This window comes from Leuresthes tenuis, unplaced genomic scaffold (genome assembly GCF_036924035.1).
Source record: "Leuresthes tenuis unplaced genomic scaffold, fLeuTen1.0.hap1 SCAF_6, whole genome shotgun sequence".
Lineage (NCBI taxonomy): Eukaryota > Metazoa > Chordata > Actinopteri > Atheriniformes > Atherinopsidae > Leuresthes > Leuresthes tenuis.
The window spans coordinates 16681485-16694949 of record NW_027325360.1 but is presented as its reverse complement, the minus strand read 5'-3'; the positions used below and the strand labels follow the sequence as shown (position 1 = coordinate 16694949).

General features: G+C 38.2%; 1 protein-coding gene across 1 annotated transcript in view; it reads right to left on the bottom strand.

Annotated features, from left to right (window-relative positions):
- LOC140309838 (uncharacterized) overlaps positions 1 to 13465 on the bottom strand; it is a 39242-nt gene that overhangs the window by 1989 nt on the left and 23788 nt on the right. The window contains exons 10-17 of the mRNA XM_072387862.1: positions 11472 to 12011; positions 9956 to 10044; positions 9244 to 9465; positions 8701 to 8877; positions 7039 to 7138; positions 6601 to 6732; positions 4272 to 4358; positions 3941 to 4039 (exon numbers count right to left, since the gene is read on the bottom strand). Coding sequence (XP_072243963.1) covers positions 3941 to 4039; positions 4272 to 4358; positions 6601 to 6732; positions 7039 to 7138; positions 8701 to 8877; positions 9244 to 9465; positions 9956 to 10044; positions 11472 to 12011 — 1446 coding nt within the window. The remainder of the gene's footprint in view (positions 1 to 3940; positions 4040 to 4271; positions 4359 to 6600; positions 6733 to 7038; positions 7139 to 8700; positions 8878 to 9243; positions 9466 to 9955; positions 10045 to 11471; positions 12012 to 13465) is intronic.

The window sequence follows — 13465 nt, the reverse complement described above, 5'->3', positions numbered from 1 at the left end:
TGAATCTCAGCTTGGATATTTAACATATCCAGCACCTTCAGCTAAATCTCTCTTAATAGTGAGTTTCTGTCATCCCAGCCAATCAGTTTATTCAACACAACATCATAAATGCTGTCACTCCAACTACCACTTGCTTTAACTAACATTGCAAGAAACCTTGGTGTCTTGACTGATTACAAGCTCTGACCATGCTGCATCCATCCCTTAATCCTTGGACTTTGCACGCTACAGTGCAAGACTGTCCTGTGCAGCCGTGGTTGTTTTTCACCTGTGCCTCTTTGTTATGAATAGTTTTTAGCACTTCGTCCTCTTTGTTGTGAAATTGCTTCATGTTGACTTCTCCCAGCTCTAGTCTGTGTGAATTAACTTCCAACAAATCATGTTAGCTTTTTGGACGATTGCACATATGTTGTTGTGTCTTTAAAAAATGGTGCAGGAGCCGAGAGCGACACAGACAGATAACTTTATGTGGGTATAAAAGGGCTATAACCTGAGCTTACTTGCTTCTCTGTACTTGTTCTATTTATTTATTTTAGATTTATTTATATGTATAGACCACTGTTTCTTCCTGAACTGCAGCTTGAATGTTGTTTCCTCAGTTGTAAGTCACTTTGGACGGAAGTATCTGCTAAATAACTAAATGCAAATTTAAACAAACAGCCCAAGCTGAGAATTACTACATGAACAATACAGTTCAGTCAGGACTGGACAGACCTGCATTATATAGGGAAAACTAGATAACAACTTGTACCACAAGTGCATGGCACAACACAGGAGTGTAAGCTCCTCAGGCCCAGACTCTGCAGTCCATGTACAGATCAAGGACAACGGACACTCTTTTGTGGACCGTAATGTCCAAATTCTGGAAAGAGAGGATAAATGGTTTGGGGGAGAGGAGTGAAAGAATCTCTGATTAATTGGTGAGGAAGGTATGCAATGACCAAAACAAAAGGTTGTGGGGATGTGTGAGTCACCACAGTTACACATGCAGTTGAGACGAGCCACAGTAACAGCTCGACATTCAGCTGTGCCATTTAATTGGACCGCTGTCCTTGTCCCAGTATACATGCAGCAAATGGAGTCACTGACTGAAATACGTTTGATGCTACTACACTGTGGTCTGTGTGGAAAAACATTCAAAACATTCTGCCAATTCCATCTTTCTCTGTGGGAGATCACTGCACACACCGTCTTTCATTCTTAAACTGTGAGCTGACTCACGGTTGCTTAAAGCAAATCACTAGCCTTAACAGGCTAATTTTCTGTCACAATTTCTGAAGCGTTTGGCCATCTGACAAAAGAATTATAAAAAATGTGAGTGAGAGTAGCTTTATGGTGAATTTGGCTGTATTAATAGTCACTTATACTTTAAATGTTTGGGTTGTGGACAGACTAACACAATAATGAGTTTATTTCTACATGCTTAGTGATATGTCCCAGCAACATAGAATTAGAAAAGTTAGAAAAGAAGAAGCCCCTCCGATCAGAGGTGAAGTGTATTCAAGGACGAAGTCTAGTTGCTTTCTATTCCAGCATTTAGGATTACTGTGACCTGGATGACTGAGAATCTCCAGCAAGAGTTATTTCAGACTCAACCAAACATTTACCCAATAAATCCAGCTTTGTAAGAGCATGAAAATATTTAGAAAACCCTCTTTGAGATACTTAGACCAGCATGTGGATTTTAGTGAGACTTCCCTGCAGTGAAATTTGCACCAAATGTTAACTAGAAATTAAAAAAGTTGCATACTTTGAATGTCACAACAATCAAGAATATACAGTGGGGGTGAGATGACTCTCCTTCTGCTTTTCTTCAAATCAGAGTCTTTGTGTGTCCATACTTTCCCTTATGTGCAAATAATGCATACAAAGGGTCAGTCTGACACTTTCTATGGCCTTGAATAAGATAAGCTGTTGGAGCAGGCATAAAAAAGAAATTTGCATTGCTACATTATATGACCTATATGGCTGTTGTATATACTTTACAGAGACATGTAAACTTGTGAATGTTTACATATCCAATAACCGAGTCAAAGATCACCTGATTTCCAACAAGCTTATAGTTGGAATATATTTTTTAAATATATTTTTTTCTTTTGCAGTTACAAAACATGAAAAAAGTATTTAAATGAATACATTCTTCCTTCAATCTTCTTCCACCTTTTCTCATAGCAACCAAAACATTCTAATTCATCTTAATAAATGTGAATTCATCATGATTGTTAAAGTGCTCATTTGCAAAATTTTGTTGCTAATGAGGATAAAGAAAAGTTAGTTTTTCTTCTGACTATCGCATGTATGTCACAAGGTCATGTTGATATTAATCTTTGTAAGGCAGCTGATTTGAGAAGCCTGTGACTGATGATTGATGACAAAAAGAGGAGTCAATGTATTAACAAATCCATCACCCACCTTTCCCACCTAATGATAATTGTGAATAAGTTAAAGTTATCAAATATTATGGGCCTGATGAATATGTTCACTAACTAAAAAAACTGCTCACCACTTACTTAGCTGATGTCTCCTGTAACTCTGTATCCAGTCTGCTTCAGCATTGGGTTGAAAGGTAGAAAACAATAGTTAGTGGGAGTGGGGGGGGGGTTACCAAGAGATGGGGAGACTATGTCAGTATGCATGCAACTGATGAGGTTTAGTGGCTTGGCTGCCATATAAGGATGAACACAAGGAAAGGAAAACAAGCGTTGGTGCTCTTTGGTATGAAATGCATTTACATTTTGTCTAAAAATACTGACATCACTGAAATAGATTCCTGGTTTTTTGCCATACTGCACAGCCCTGCTGCCAATTTAAGCTGAATTCATTTGTGATGGTTGACCGGATATAAAAACATAAAGAAAGTTGTAGAAAGTTATCATATTCACTGAAATGATTACCTACTGTTAAAGTAACAAGACTGATGTTTTTTTGTACTATTGAATACATATTGTTTATTTTTCAGTTTCTGAAAACTAAAAAAACAGAGTATAATGTAAAAATATGCAATGTTTTAATGGTGCACGTGTAAAATCTTAGACTAACTGGTCAGAAATCAGAAATATCCAGCTCATTTGCACTTTTTTTTTTTTCCAAAAAAAGCACCTCTAAATGAGTACAGCCTGAGCTACAGTATAAAGTTAGTCAGCTGCAGTAACTATACGGTATCTTCCACAGAGAATCTTGATTTGGGATTGGCAGTGTAGATCTGGCTGTTAGTGAAGGTTACACCGGGGATTGTGCTGTGTGTTAGTCAAAGTTTAGAAGGTAAATGAACCAATTTACACAGAAAGTTGCATCACAGACTAAAATAAATAGAGAAATCAATATCCAGCTCATTTTATGTTGGATAAAAAGACAGCCACAAATGAGTCAAAAGTTAGTCCCAGCATGAGAGAATCCTTAGTGGCATTCAAGGATTTTTCAGGGTGCTTTTCACAAACTCAACTAATATTTCCAAGCAGGTTAGCTGGTTTACCTCATGCACGCAAATTTGTGTAAACGGCTCTCCTCGTCATACCTTGGGGTAGAGTGCGAGATAAGTAAATATGTCTCAACAAGGAAATTGAAATATAATATTGCACCGTTTGTTTTCCTTTTCTTAGGAAAGTCTGTGTGCTTTCCTTGTGTAGGTCTGCTGAAAAAATATTCATGAGTCCATTACAGCATTTATTATTGACCACAACCCTTAAAACCTAGCTATCAAGACAAAACAATCAAAAATGGGTGAACATACTGACAAGTTAAGAAAAAATAAGTTTTAATATTCTGTCAAGATTGGAAAATGTGTGGTTTGTGAAAGGGAGGAGGTGAATGATCTATTTATCTAAGTAATCAAGTACACATAAAATATTTACACATGACAATGACGAGGTTATTGCTGTTTCCAGCAAAGGGCAGAGTGAGCAAAGTCATTTTACTCAGTGTCGACACTGGATAAACTCACTTGATGATGGTGGATGGAATGTGGACGTACTCCATTGGAATGATTTCTCCAAGCTCCTTCAGGCTGTGCACATACTTGATCTTACTGCTGAACTTTGAGCTGTAAAGAGTAGAAGTCATTAAGATTTATAAGCGGGATGTATATTTAAATAATCTGCTGTATGTTGCTGTTCAAAGTTTATTTTCATTTCTGTCTACTATGTAGTAGCTCATGTGAAAATGTTGAGTGATTTTTTTTTTTTAACAAGTAAGATTATTTCCATGAATTACATGCTGTCCATATTAAATGTATTCAATGATTGTCATCTGTAAATAAGTTACAACAGTGAGACCTTATGAAGGGCCTGGTGATTCCTAACAAAGTTCGAATAAACCAGGAAGGATGAACAATGATGAACATTTTTAGGTTTTTCTTCAGTCTGTGGGACAAGAGAAGAAGAAGTGGATTAATTTATTTGTAGAAGATCATAATAACAATAATTCCTTATAATTTAATAATTTACTTACTTGCTGGCAGGTCTAATAGACTTCACAAGTGAATTAGAATAGCAGTAGGAGGAGAACATGGCTTTCCACTGTTAAAGCTCAGTGTGTGGAATTTAAAAAGTTTTGCAACTGCAGCTGAATACCTGAGCTCTAAAGTACTGTGGCTGTAGGGTGACCAGATTCCAATTCACCAGCTGTGGGACAAAGACTATGTTTGTGTGGGACAATGTGGTATACCAATGCATCGAGGTAGTCTAAAATAACTTAAAAAGAATAAACCCCTCTATTCTGCCCCTTAGCATATAACATTACTATGCTTTGCCATCTGGTTGATTCAGTAGGAAAATAAAACTTAACAAATATATCTTATCTAAATGCAACTTTCCCAAGTTCTCTCAAGTAAGAAAACATAGCAAGCATGGAGCTTTCATGCTATGTCACAGTGCCTCTCAAGTTAACACACCTGACTGAGTTTAACTAAAATAGTTTTCCCAGTCTTTGTTGTAGCTGCATTCCGTTTTCTTAGTTGTACGAGTCATACGAGGCCAACCATATCTTGCGCTGCATGCCAGTGCTGTTCTGACCTGATATGCATAGTTTTTTGTTGGTGGGTGCGCCCTTTACCTGCGTCTGTATTCCTGTTTGATTGACATGATAAGGAAGTGTTGAAGTGTCCTTTAATATCTCATCTAGCATAGAAACACTGGACATGCCTTTATGTTTATGTTTATGTTTCTATGCACAATTTGACCCTTTAATTTCCCAGCAAGGTGTGGCTTTCAAAGCGATGCTCAGGTATTTTCAACAGAAACAGTCAGGCGAGAGTGAGCAGCCGTCGAAAACCTCTTTTACTTTGTGGAATTTTCTTTACTAATTTTTTACACCTAATTATACTATCATGACATACATGGTATATAGTATAGTATAGTATAGTATATAGCTCTGTGAAGCAGCATGATATGAATGTACTGATCAAAGTATCTATTTTACTTTTAACTGTAGTATCACTACTACAAACACAGACTGCAGCCTAATGTAATTGCTGTCACATTCTAATTGTAGCAGGTTTGTCTTTTTATGAATTTTCACTGCGATCTTTCCTTAATGTCATGATATTTTTTAATCCAAGCAGAAGACTATGAGAAGTTTAGTGAATCCGTAAGTAACCCCATACTAAAGCCAGTGTTCGGTTAGTCCCTTCAAAGCTATTGTGACAACATGGCGATGGTGAGGAAGGGTTCCCGTGCAAATAAAATCATTCTAAACAAAACACAATAATTCCTATTCTCACAGAATCATACACCAGATAACTCATAATAGTGAATGATATACAGCATTTCTGACAAAAACTTGGAACTTGGAACTTTAAACAGTTTAGCATTTTCAAAAATTGGATGCCAGTAATGGCTGTGACATATTTAGGAAGAGCCCTATGATGGACCGGCAACCCATCTAGGGTGTACCCTGCCCCTTGTCCAATGACAGTTGGAGTAGGCTCCAGTCTCCCTACGAGACTGAATTGGATGAAGCAGATATAGAATATGGATGGATGGATGGATATTGGAGAAAAGAAGGGCAACGCACGTAAATACCTGAAAAAAATTCTGTCACTGTATCGAAAACGTCTCAATCATGTGTGACACTATATTTACTATGCACCAATTTGTTTGAGTGCAAAATGGATTAACTGAGACTTCCCTTAAACTGCTTGAGGCCTATATATGTTGATAGGTTAAAGTTGTTGGAAATTTGAATCTAATTCATCTAGTTCACTTTGGGATAAACTGCGGTCTTTTACTCTGTCTTTTACAGAGGAAGCTGCGACTGAGTAAATGTGTGACTGATTTCTGACATGGCCAGTGATCATCATTTAGTCTCAGAGAAAAACTATTTAATAAAATCCAAAATTAGGTAGAGAAAAAAAATATTAATGACAAAAATTACTCTCTTGGAGAATAAGTTGAAGCAAGATATCATGATTAAAAAGAAGGGAAAAAAACAATATGAGGTTGGCAATAACCTTCCTGTGGGATATCTGGTTCTCAGGGGAATGATCCTAAGCTTATAAATAGATTTTCAGTTGAAATTAATTGTATCATTAACATACAAGAAACATAGTAAAGTTAAAGAATGATAAATTAAAAGGGTGAAACTACTGGACTGTGGGGATTTTACCTTCGGTCGATCATTTGGTAGCACCTTTTCATCCAGGTAAAACCAGGCATTCTCCTGCGAGGAGTAGCGCCATTCAGGTACACAACCATGTAATCCTCTGCCACCATTAGTTCCAAAGTACTAATTACATACCTACATCCACAGAACAATGAAAAAAAAACATTTTTTAGGCATGTGTTTATAGCAAAAAAAAAAAGTAAATTCTTCCATCCTTTCTTGTTTCTATGAAATAATGTTTTTCTGAGTAGTGTGCTCAGGGCCTGCTTTTTAAACCAGATTCCAGCTCAAAATTCTTGTGATAAGCCTCCTTATAAAAGGAGTGTATACTTTTCAATGCAGCCAAATAAAGTCCTTGGTTCTAAAATGAGATTTGGATGTGATGGCCGTTGAGTTATTTGTGTCCACGTGCAGATGGGCATTTGGAGAAGCTTTACTTACAGAAAAAGATTTTCCATTACATAATTATAATTGTCACAGTCGCTGTCTGGTAGGAAACATGCAGCAAAAACGATGATGGCATTCTGTTCAGCATAATAACCTGAAAACATGAAAGACAAACAAAAAGACAGCGCTGTCACCAAGTCTCAGTTGCAGCAGATATTTTCATGAAAATGCTTTCTCGACAAATATCTCCTTCATTTTCTAAACCACGATTCTGATCTTATTTATCCAATACATAAAAAAGCGAATTATCAAAAACATAGAGAGATAGTTGCTTACTTGCCTACATATGGGTAACAGGTAAGTGTTTTACTGGGACTTTTGTCAACTTTGCCATTTTTACATAAACTACAAAACGAGGCCCATGTGGGGAAATGTGAGCACACCTCATGGTACAAATTTTCAGTTAAACCAGAGGGGAAGAAATTCTGAACACAGGAAGCCAATAGGGGAACTCTCCAATTCAGCAACAAGTTGCTTCAGTATTCAGCATGAGGAAATGGAACAAAAAGGGATGTTTGTTTAGCAAGACACTGGCCAAAAAAAATGCAAATGATGAGAAGTAACAACATAAAACATGAGAAAAAAAATAGCCACAAACACCAGACAACTAATCTAAGAATAACAGAACATGAATGAATGATCAAATATGGCTGTGATTAAAACCGATTACCAACATGTGTCTTTACCTCCCAAAAACATTTGGAAACAGATACGTAACATTTCTGTGTCCTTGTTTTCAAAATTGATCTTGTATTCATTTCATTAATGTTCTATTATTTAAATACATGATTTGAAGATGGCAACACCTCCACTTGTGTGTTGATGAAGATTCTCGGTCATCCAGATCATGGTCATCATAAGAGCTTGAATATGAGCTTGAATCTTGAAGATGTTTCACCTCTTATCTGAAAGGCTTCTTCAGTCATTATCACCTATGAATTGTCTACCTGTCTCAAGGGGCAATGAGGTTCTAGTCTGAACTTTCTTGGAGTGCTGATGTTCCTTTTGTTTTCCTTCAGCTTTAGTAGTTACACTCTCAGCTCGGTAATGTAGCGGTGTGACAGCCAGTTTGTGTTCTAGTGGATGATGTGAGTCGAAAAGCAGGCATTGGTCTGCATGTGTTGGTTTCCGGTAAAGTGTTAAGACTTCCGTCGTCTTCGATGTACAAAGCACACACCACAAAGGGCAGCAGCTTGTGGTCTCTTGCATCCTCCCTCGTGAACCTGACGTTGCTGTCCATCGAGTTGATGTGCTCCGTAAAAGCCTCCATCTAGTTTAGAACTGAAGAAGCCTTTCGGATGAGAGGTGATACATCTTCAAGATCCAAAAAGAAGTCCAGTTGCCCTTATGCAAGCTCTCATGATCTTCCACTGATAACTCCTTGAAAAAAAAGAAAAGAAAAAAAAGAGTTCCTCCTTTGGTGACAGTGGCATCTATATCCCTGTGACCATTTGAATTCCACTGGTCAAACCTTAATTCAAAAGGGCCAAGACAGAGTGTGAAAGCTAGCAATGTTCCGAAAGGCAAATAAATATTGATTAAATCAAAGCCGACTATGTAGAGTATTTTCTAGCACTACAAGTGCTTACTTTAAAATGTTTTAGAAGCTTCGAAACATATGGGAGAGGCTGACTTTAAGTGTTAGTATTTGCATACCTCCATGAGAAATTACTCTTTTGTATGGCTCAATGCTCTTCATATCAATGCGATGCTCCTGCTCTCCAATCACCACGCTCCTCCAGAGCCCGCCATCCCTGCTCTCTTCTGCCACTCGGTGGCCAGCGATAGCATCACTTGAGGCTGCTCCCGCACCCAAATCAGACCCGTCTGAGTCTGCTGTTTGTGATATCAACGACATTTGAGTTTAAGGAGACGCCATGGCAACAAATGAGATAGGTGGTACAATCAGGTTTCCGTTTGAAGGACAATGTACAGTGAAAAGAGCTGTCCACATATTAAATTGGAGAAGATGTTGATGCAAGAAGATTAGTTCGACTCCAGTATTCCCGGTTTTACTTTTTCCTCATAGGTCAGGTTCTGCACACTGTGTCATATGAGCAATGTGTTGAAAAGCATGTGTGCACTTAACAGTTTTTTTCCCTACCATGTGCCTTTTTTTTATTGTGTTAATGTGTCGGTCTTTTGTCTATCATATGCTTTTAGACATATTTGCTCTGTATATCCAGGTTTGTGTCTTACCATGTGTATTGAAATCCAGAGAGTCAGCCTCATCAGGTGTGTCCATGTCATCAATGTTCACATCCAGATCATCCCCAGTATCTAAGGCCTCGTCCTCTGTGTCCAGCGCGTCTTCGGACAGAAGGGACCCCTCACTGTGGTCCAGTGACACGTTCATTGGTGGAGCTGCCAGCTTTCTTCTCTGATTAGACCCACCCGATGTATCTGCTGAGGATGGTGGGTCTGTTAGAAAAAAAAAAAAGTAAGTTTAATTGTTCAAAAATTCCTAAAGTGTGTGTATATGTTTTTTTTCTTTCAAAACAATACTTATATACGAGTTGTGTAGCGGCCCCGAAATGCAAAACCAAACCAAAACAACATATCTGAAAACATAAAAAACCCCACAACAAATCAAATTTTTTATCAACATTTACTTCTGAAATATTGTGGTGTTTTGTGAAATTTTTGTTGAAAATTTTGTTGTTTTTCTTTTCTTTTGCAACTCAAAGCCACTTTAAGGAACGGTTATATTAGGGTTTTGCATATTTCCGTGAATCCAAATGCTTCTTCTTGAATAAGGCTACCTTTTTTATGTTACAATATGTGCTAAATGATAGATTTAGCACAATCGCCACACAACAACAAACGTGGAAAAAAAAACCCAATCACAACATGCAGAACTAAAATTTTGTCATTTTAAACTATAATTAGAAATGATAATAGGACTTCAAACCTTCTCTGTTTTCCAGCTCCTCAGCAGTTTCCTCACTGGAGGCCATCTTCATCATCATCCCTGCTGCACCAACTCCCTGCTGGGACTGTCTGCTCAGAGGAACAGAAATACAATAATGAGCCAAAACATAAATTATCATTGCTATAACCAGGGCCACCAGAGGCACAACTACACATAGGATTGGGGCAAACAAGCCAAAGACAATCATCTATGTACAAAGTAAAACAACCGAACTGTTCCCATGACAATGAATCAGGAAGAGTTCACAATCTGTTCATTTGACTCTGGACGTAAAAGAAGTGACACAGAAGATGGAGAGAAACTGACTCAATGCCTTATTCCCAGGCAGCAAGTGTGGGCTGAGGACACAATACTGTGCAGTGTTGTTGCCTCCCCCAACTAAAGCCCCTCAAACAGTCTCTGATTAGCATAAGGCCTGGTAACAATAGAGAAAAGCATTACAGAGACACCAGTAGACACGATTCCAGACATAAAGACAAATACAAGCTTTTTTTTTCTTCTTCTTTACTTTCTTTTTAAAAATCTGTTTTTGGGCACCTACCTTTCCCTCATCCTGTATTCTCCCGTCATGAGAGACAGACTCCGTCTCTCCACAATAAGTCACATGACCAGTTAATTATGGAAAGGTCTATTGTACATGCGTATGGACACACACACACACACACACACACGCAGACACACACACAGAGTAACAAAAAGGGGAGGGTCGTGTATTTCAAAGAGGAGGCGGGTCATCATGTCATCATAATTGCAAAGTGGGGCAAAAGGAGCACCATGCTGCAACTGCTAATGGGAATAATTAAAGTGCAGTGAAGCCACTCACTAATGCACAGACAAGGCACACGTATACTTACACAAAACAACTGAATAATGACTTCCGAACATGACTTTAATTTTTTACTTTTCATTTATGAAAAATTATTGATTTGGGGTCATTCATATCATCAAAAAAGTTCCTTTTTTTTTCTATTTTTCTTGTTGATCTCATCCATCAGAAGCTATGTTGGGAATGGATGCTTAAATATAGCCAATATAAACAGGAGTTACAGGAAAGAAAACTTGCTTTAGTGTACATGTGGACACAGGACTATTGCATGAAGACACAACAAAAAAACTGATCCATCTTGGAAGATCAACCCATGTTGAATAATTAGCAGGGGAACAAAAAAAGTTAAAGTTTTCCAATATGTTGTAATAATATACTAAATACTATTAACACCTGCTAAATTTGGGTTCATATGTTTTAAATTGATCTGTGTTGCCTCCTTGTGGTTAAAAAGGGAACTGCGGTTCTAAAACACTGGAAAACTTTAGCATACCCACAATTTATCTCCCTTTTTCTTTCATTTAGGAGTGGAGCGAAAAACCCTAGAAATCCTATTTTCTTTACAGATAGGAGAAATAAGTATTACTGGATCTCAGAGAGCATGTGTTAATCGGAGACCGGCTTACCTTCATGTGTGGCAAAATTGAGTTTGAATGAGTAAGAGCTCACCGTGACAGGAGAAAGTGAACATATCCCTCTGGCACATATTGTGCAGGGTCTTCTGTCGCAGGGTGGACATCTGATTGGTAGAACTGCTGACCATCGTACTGATAATGAGCATGCTCTGGCTCATAATGACTTTGGCCATCAGCTTGATGCTCGGAATACTGGAGTTCAGATGTGTGCGTAGAATCACCGAGATACTCAGTTTCTGCCATGTACTGATGCTGGAAAGGTGCATCATCCAGGCTGTATTGAGCATTAGCACCAGCTTCAAAATAGTCCTCAGTCTGCCTGGAACTATGCTGTATAGCTGAAGCATCAGTTGTAAACTCAGCATAGACATCTGTGGTATTCTGTTGACAGTTATTTGATTTGGTATCTGCACAGGCTGGGTGGGAGCACTGATTTTCAGTTCTTTGGTCAATGTGGTGGTAGTTGTACCCATATTTGGTTTGACCCTGAGTTGTGTTCTGACTTCCTGTCCACTGGTATGCAGCATTTTCATTGGTTAGCTGAGATGAAAGTTGCGACGTCCCATCTTGGTGTCTTCGGTAAAGGGAACAAAAAAGCAAGGATCAGTACAAGTAGATATGGAATGCACTTCTACACATCTATATTCATCTGTACTTAATCTAAATATAGAACACATAGAAACTACCAAAATACCCTCTTTGGGACAGTTTAGTGGCGTAAAAGATCAAATTGTCATGCAATTTTTTTCAGCATGCTCAACAGACCTTTTTCACAGCAGCTATTTTAACACATAATGGAAAAGGAAACACAGATGGCTGCATTCCACTAATGAAGGATCCTGCATCCATATATACTGTTTTGGTGCCATATCTTACTGAGACGCTAAATGGAAGTGAAAAAGCATAAATATTATAAATTCTACCAGCGCTTTTCTGCTTCAAGTCATAAAAAATATGAACACTCTGTATTTAAAGATTTGGGTTCATGTTTAATTGTACCATGAGGAGTTTTTGATCAGTATGTTCCATGTTTCCTGTATATATGCAAGGACACACATGCATGTGCATGGTATCTCAGGAGAGATAGTAGAAATTCCTGTCATTACTTCACAAATCCACAGGGGTCAGTAATTTGCCAGAGACAGCACTGCCCCAAAGAAAGTAGGGAGAAAGTACAGCGCCTAGATAGAAAAGCATGAGGCTTTTTTTTCCTCATTTCTCTATTGAGAGTCTCCTCCCTCTTTTGTTCCTTTGCCTGTGACCCCAAAACTGATCATGATAAAACCTCTTGTAGGATGTAGCTGAAGCTTTAAATGAGGATGCACATGAGCATAAACATAATCAAGAACACTGTGCTCATCTGACATACAGCATAAAGAGTTACAAGCTGTTGCAGAACAATGCATCTGGGACACATATCCTATTTAGGAAAGACTACTTCAAAGCAAGGATGTCTTATTTCTCTAAATGCCTGCTGTCGTCAATTCCTCTCCCTTTGTGTCTGTCTCTTCCTCATCTGTTCCGCTTGACATATAAGCAGAGGGACTAGAACCTGAGGAGAAGAGGCAAGGATGTACAAACTAGAATATTAGAAGCAGGGATGGGTATAAAAAAGTGAACAATGCTGTTTGTTTTGTTTTTTTTAGAAAGAAAATGCATATTTCACACAGGTTTATCAAGACTCAATGACACCCAAAACCCACAGTTTTCATGAGCAACACTGAATGTAAACATGAAGTATGCATAGATGAAGACTATACATGACTCTATCCGCAAAGTTTAAATCTGCACAAATGCATGAAATGAAATTCTGCCTTACAGCTGAACATCAAGTAGCATTTACTCAACCACAATGTATACATTCTTCGCTAATGTAAAGTTGAAGTTACACAGACAAGTTATTCTCTGTTGCACTTCATGTTACCTATAAAAGCGCTACTCACAGTTGCATACACGCACACACACACACACACACACACACACCATCACCTTATAAGAAAGCTGTGGGAGCTATTTCCATCAGCTGTG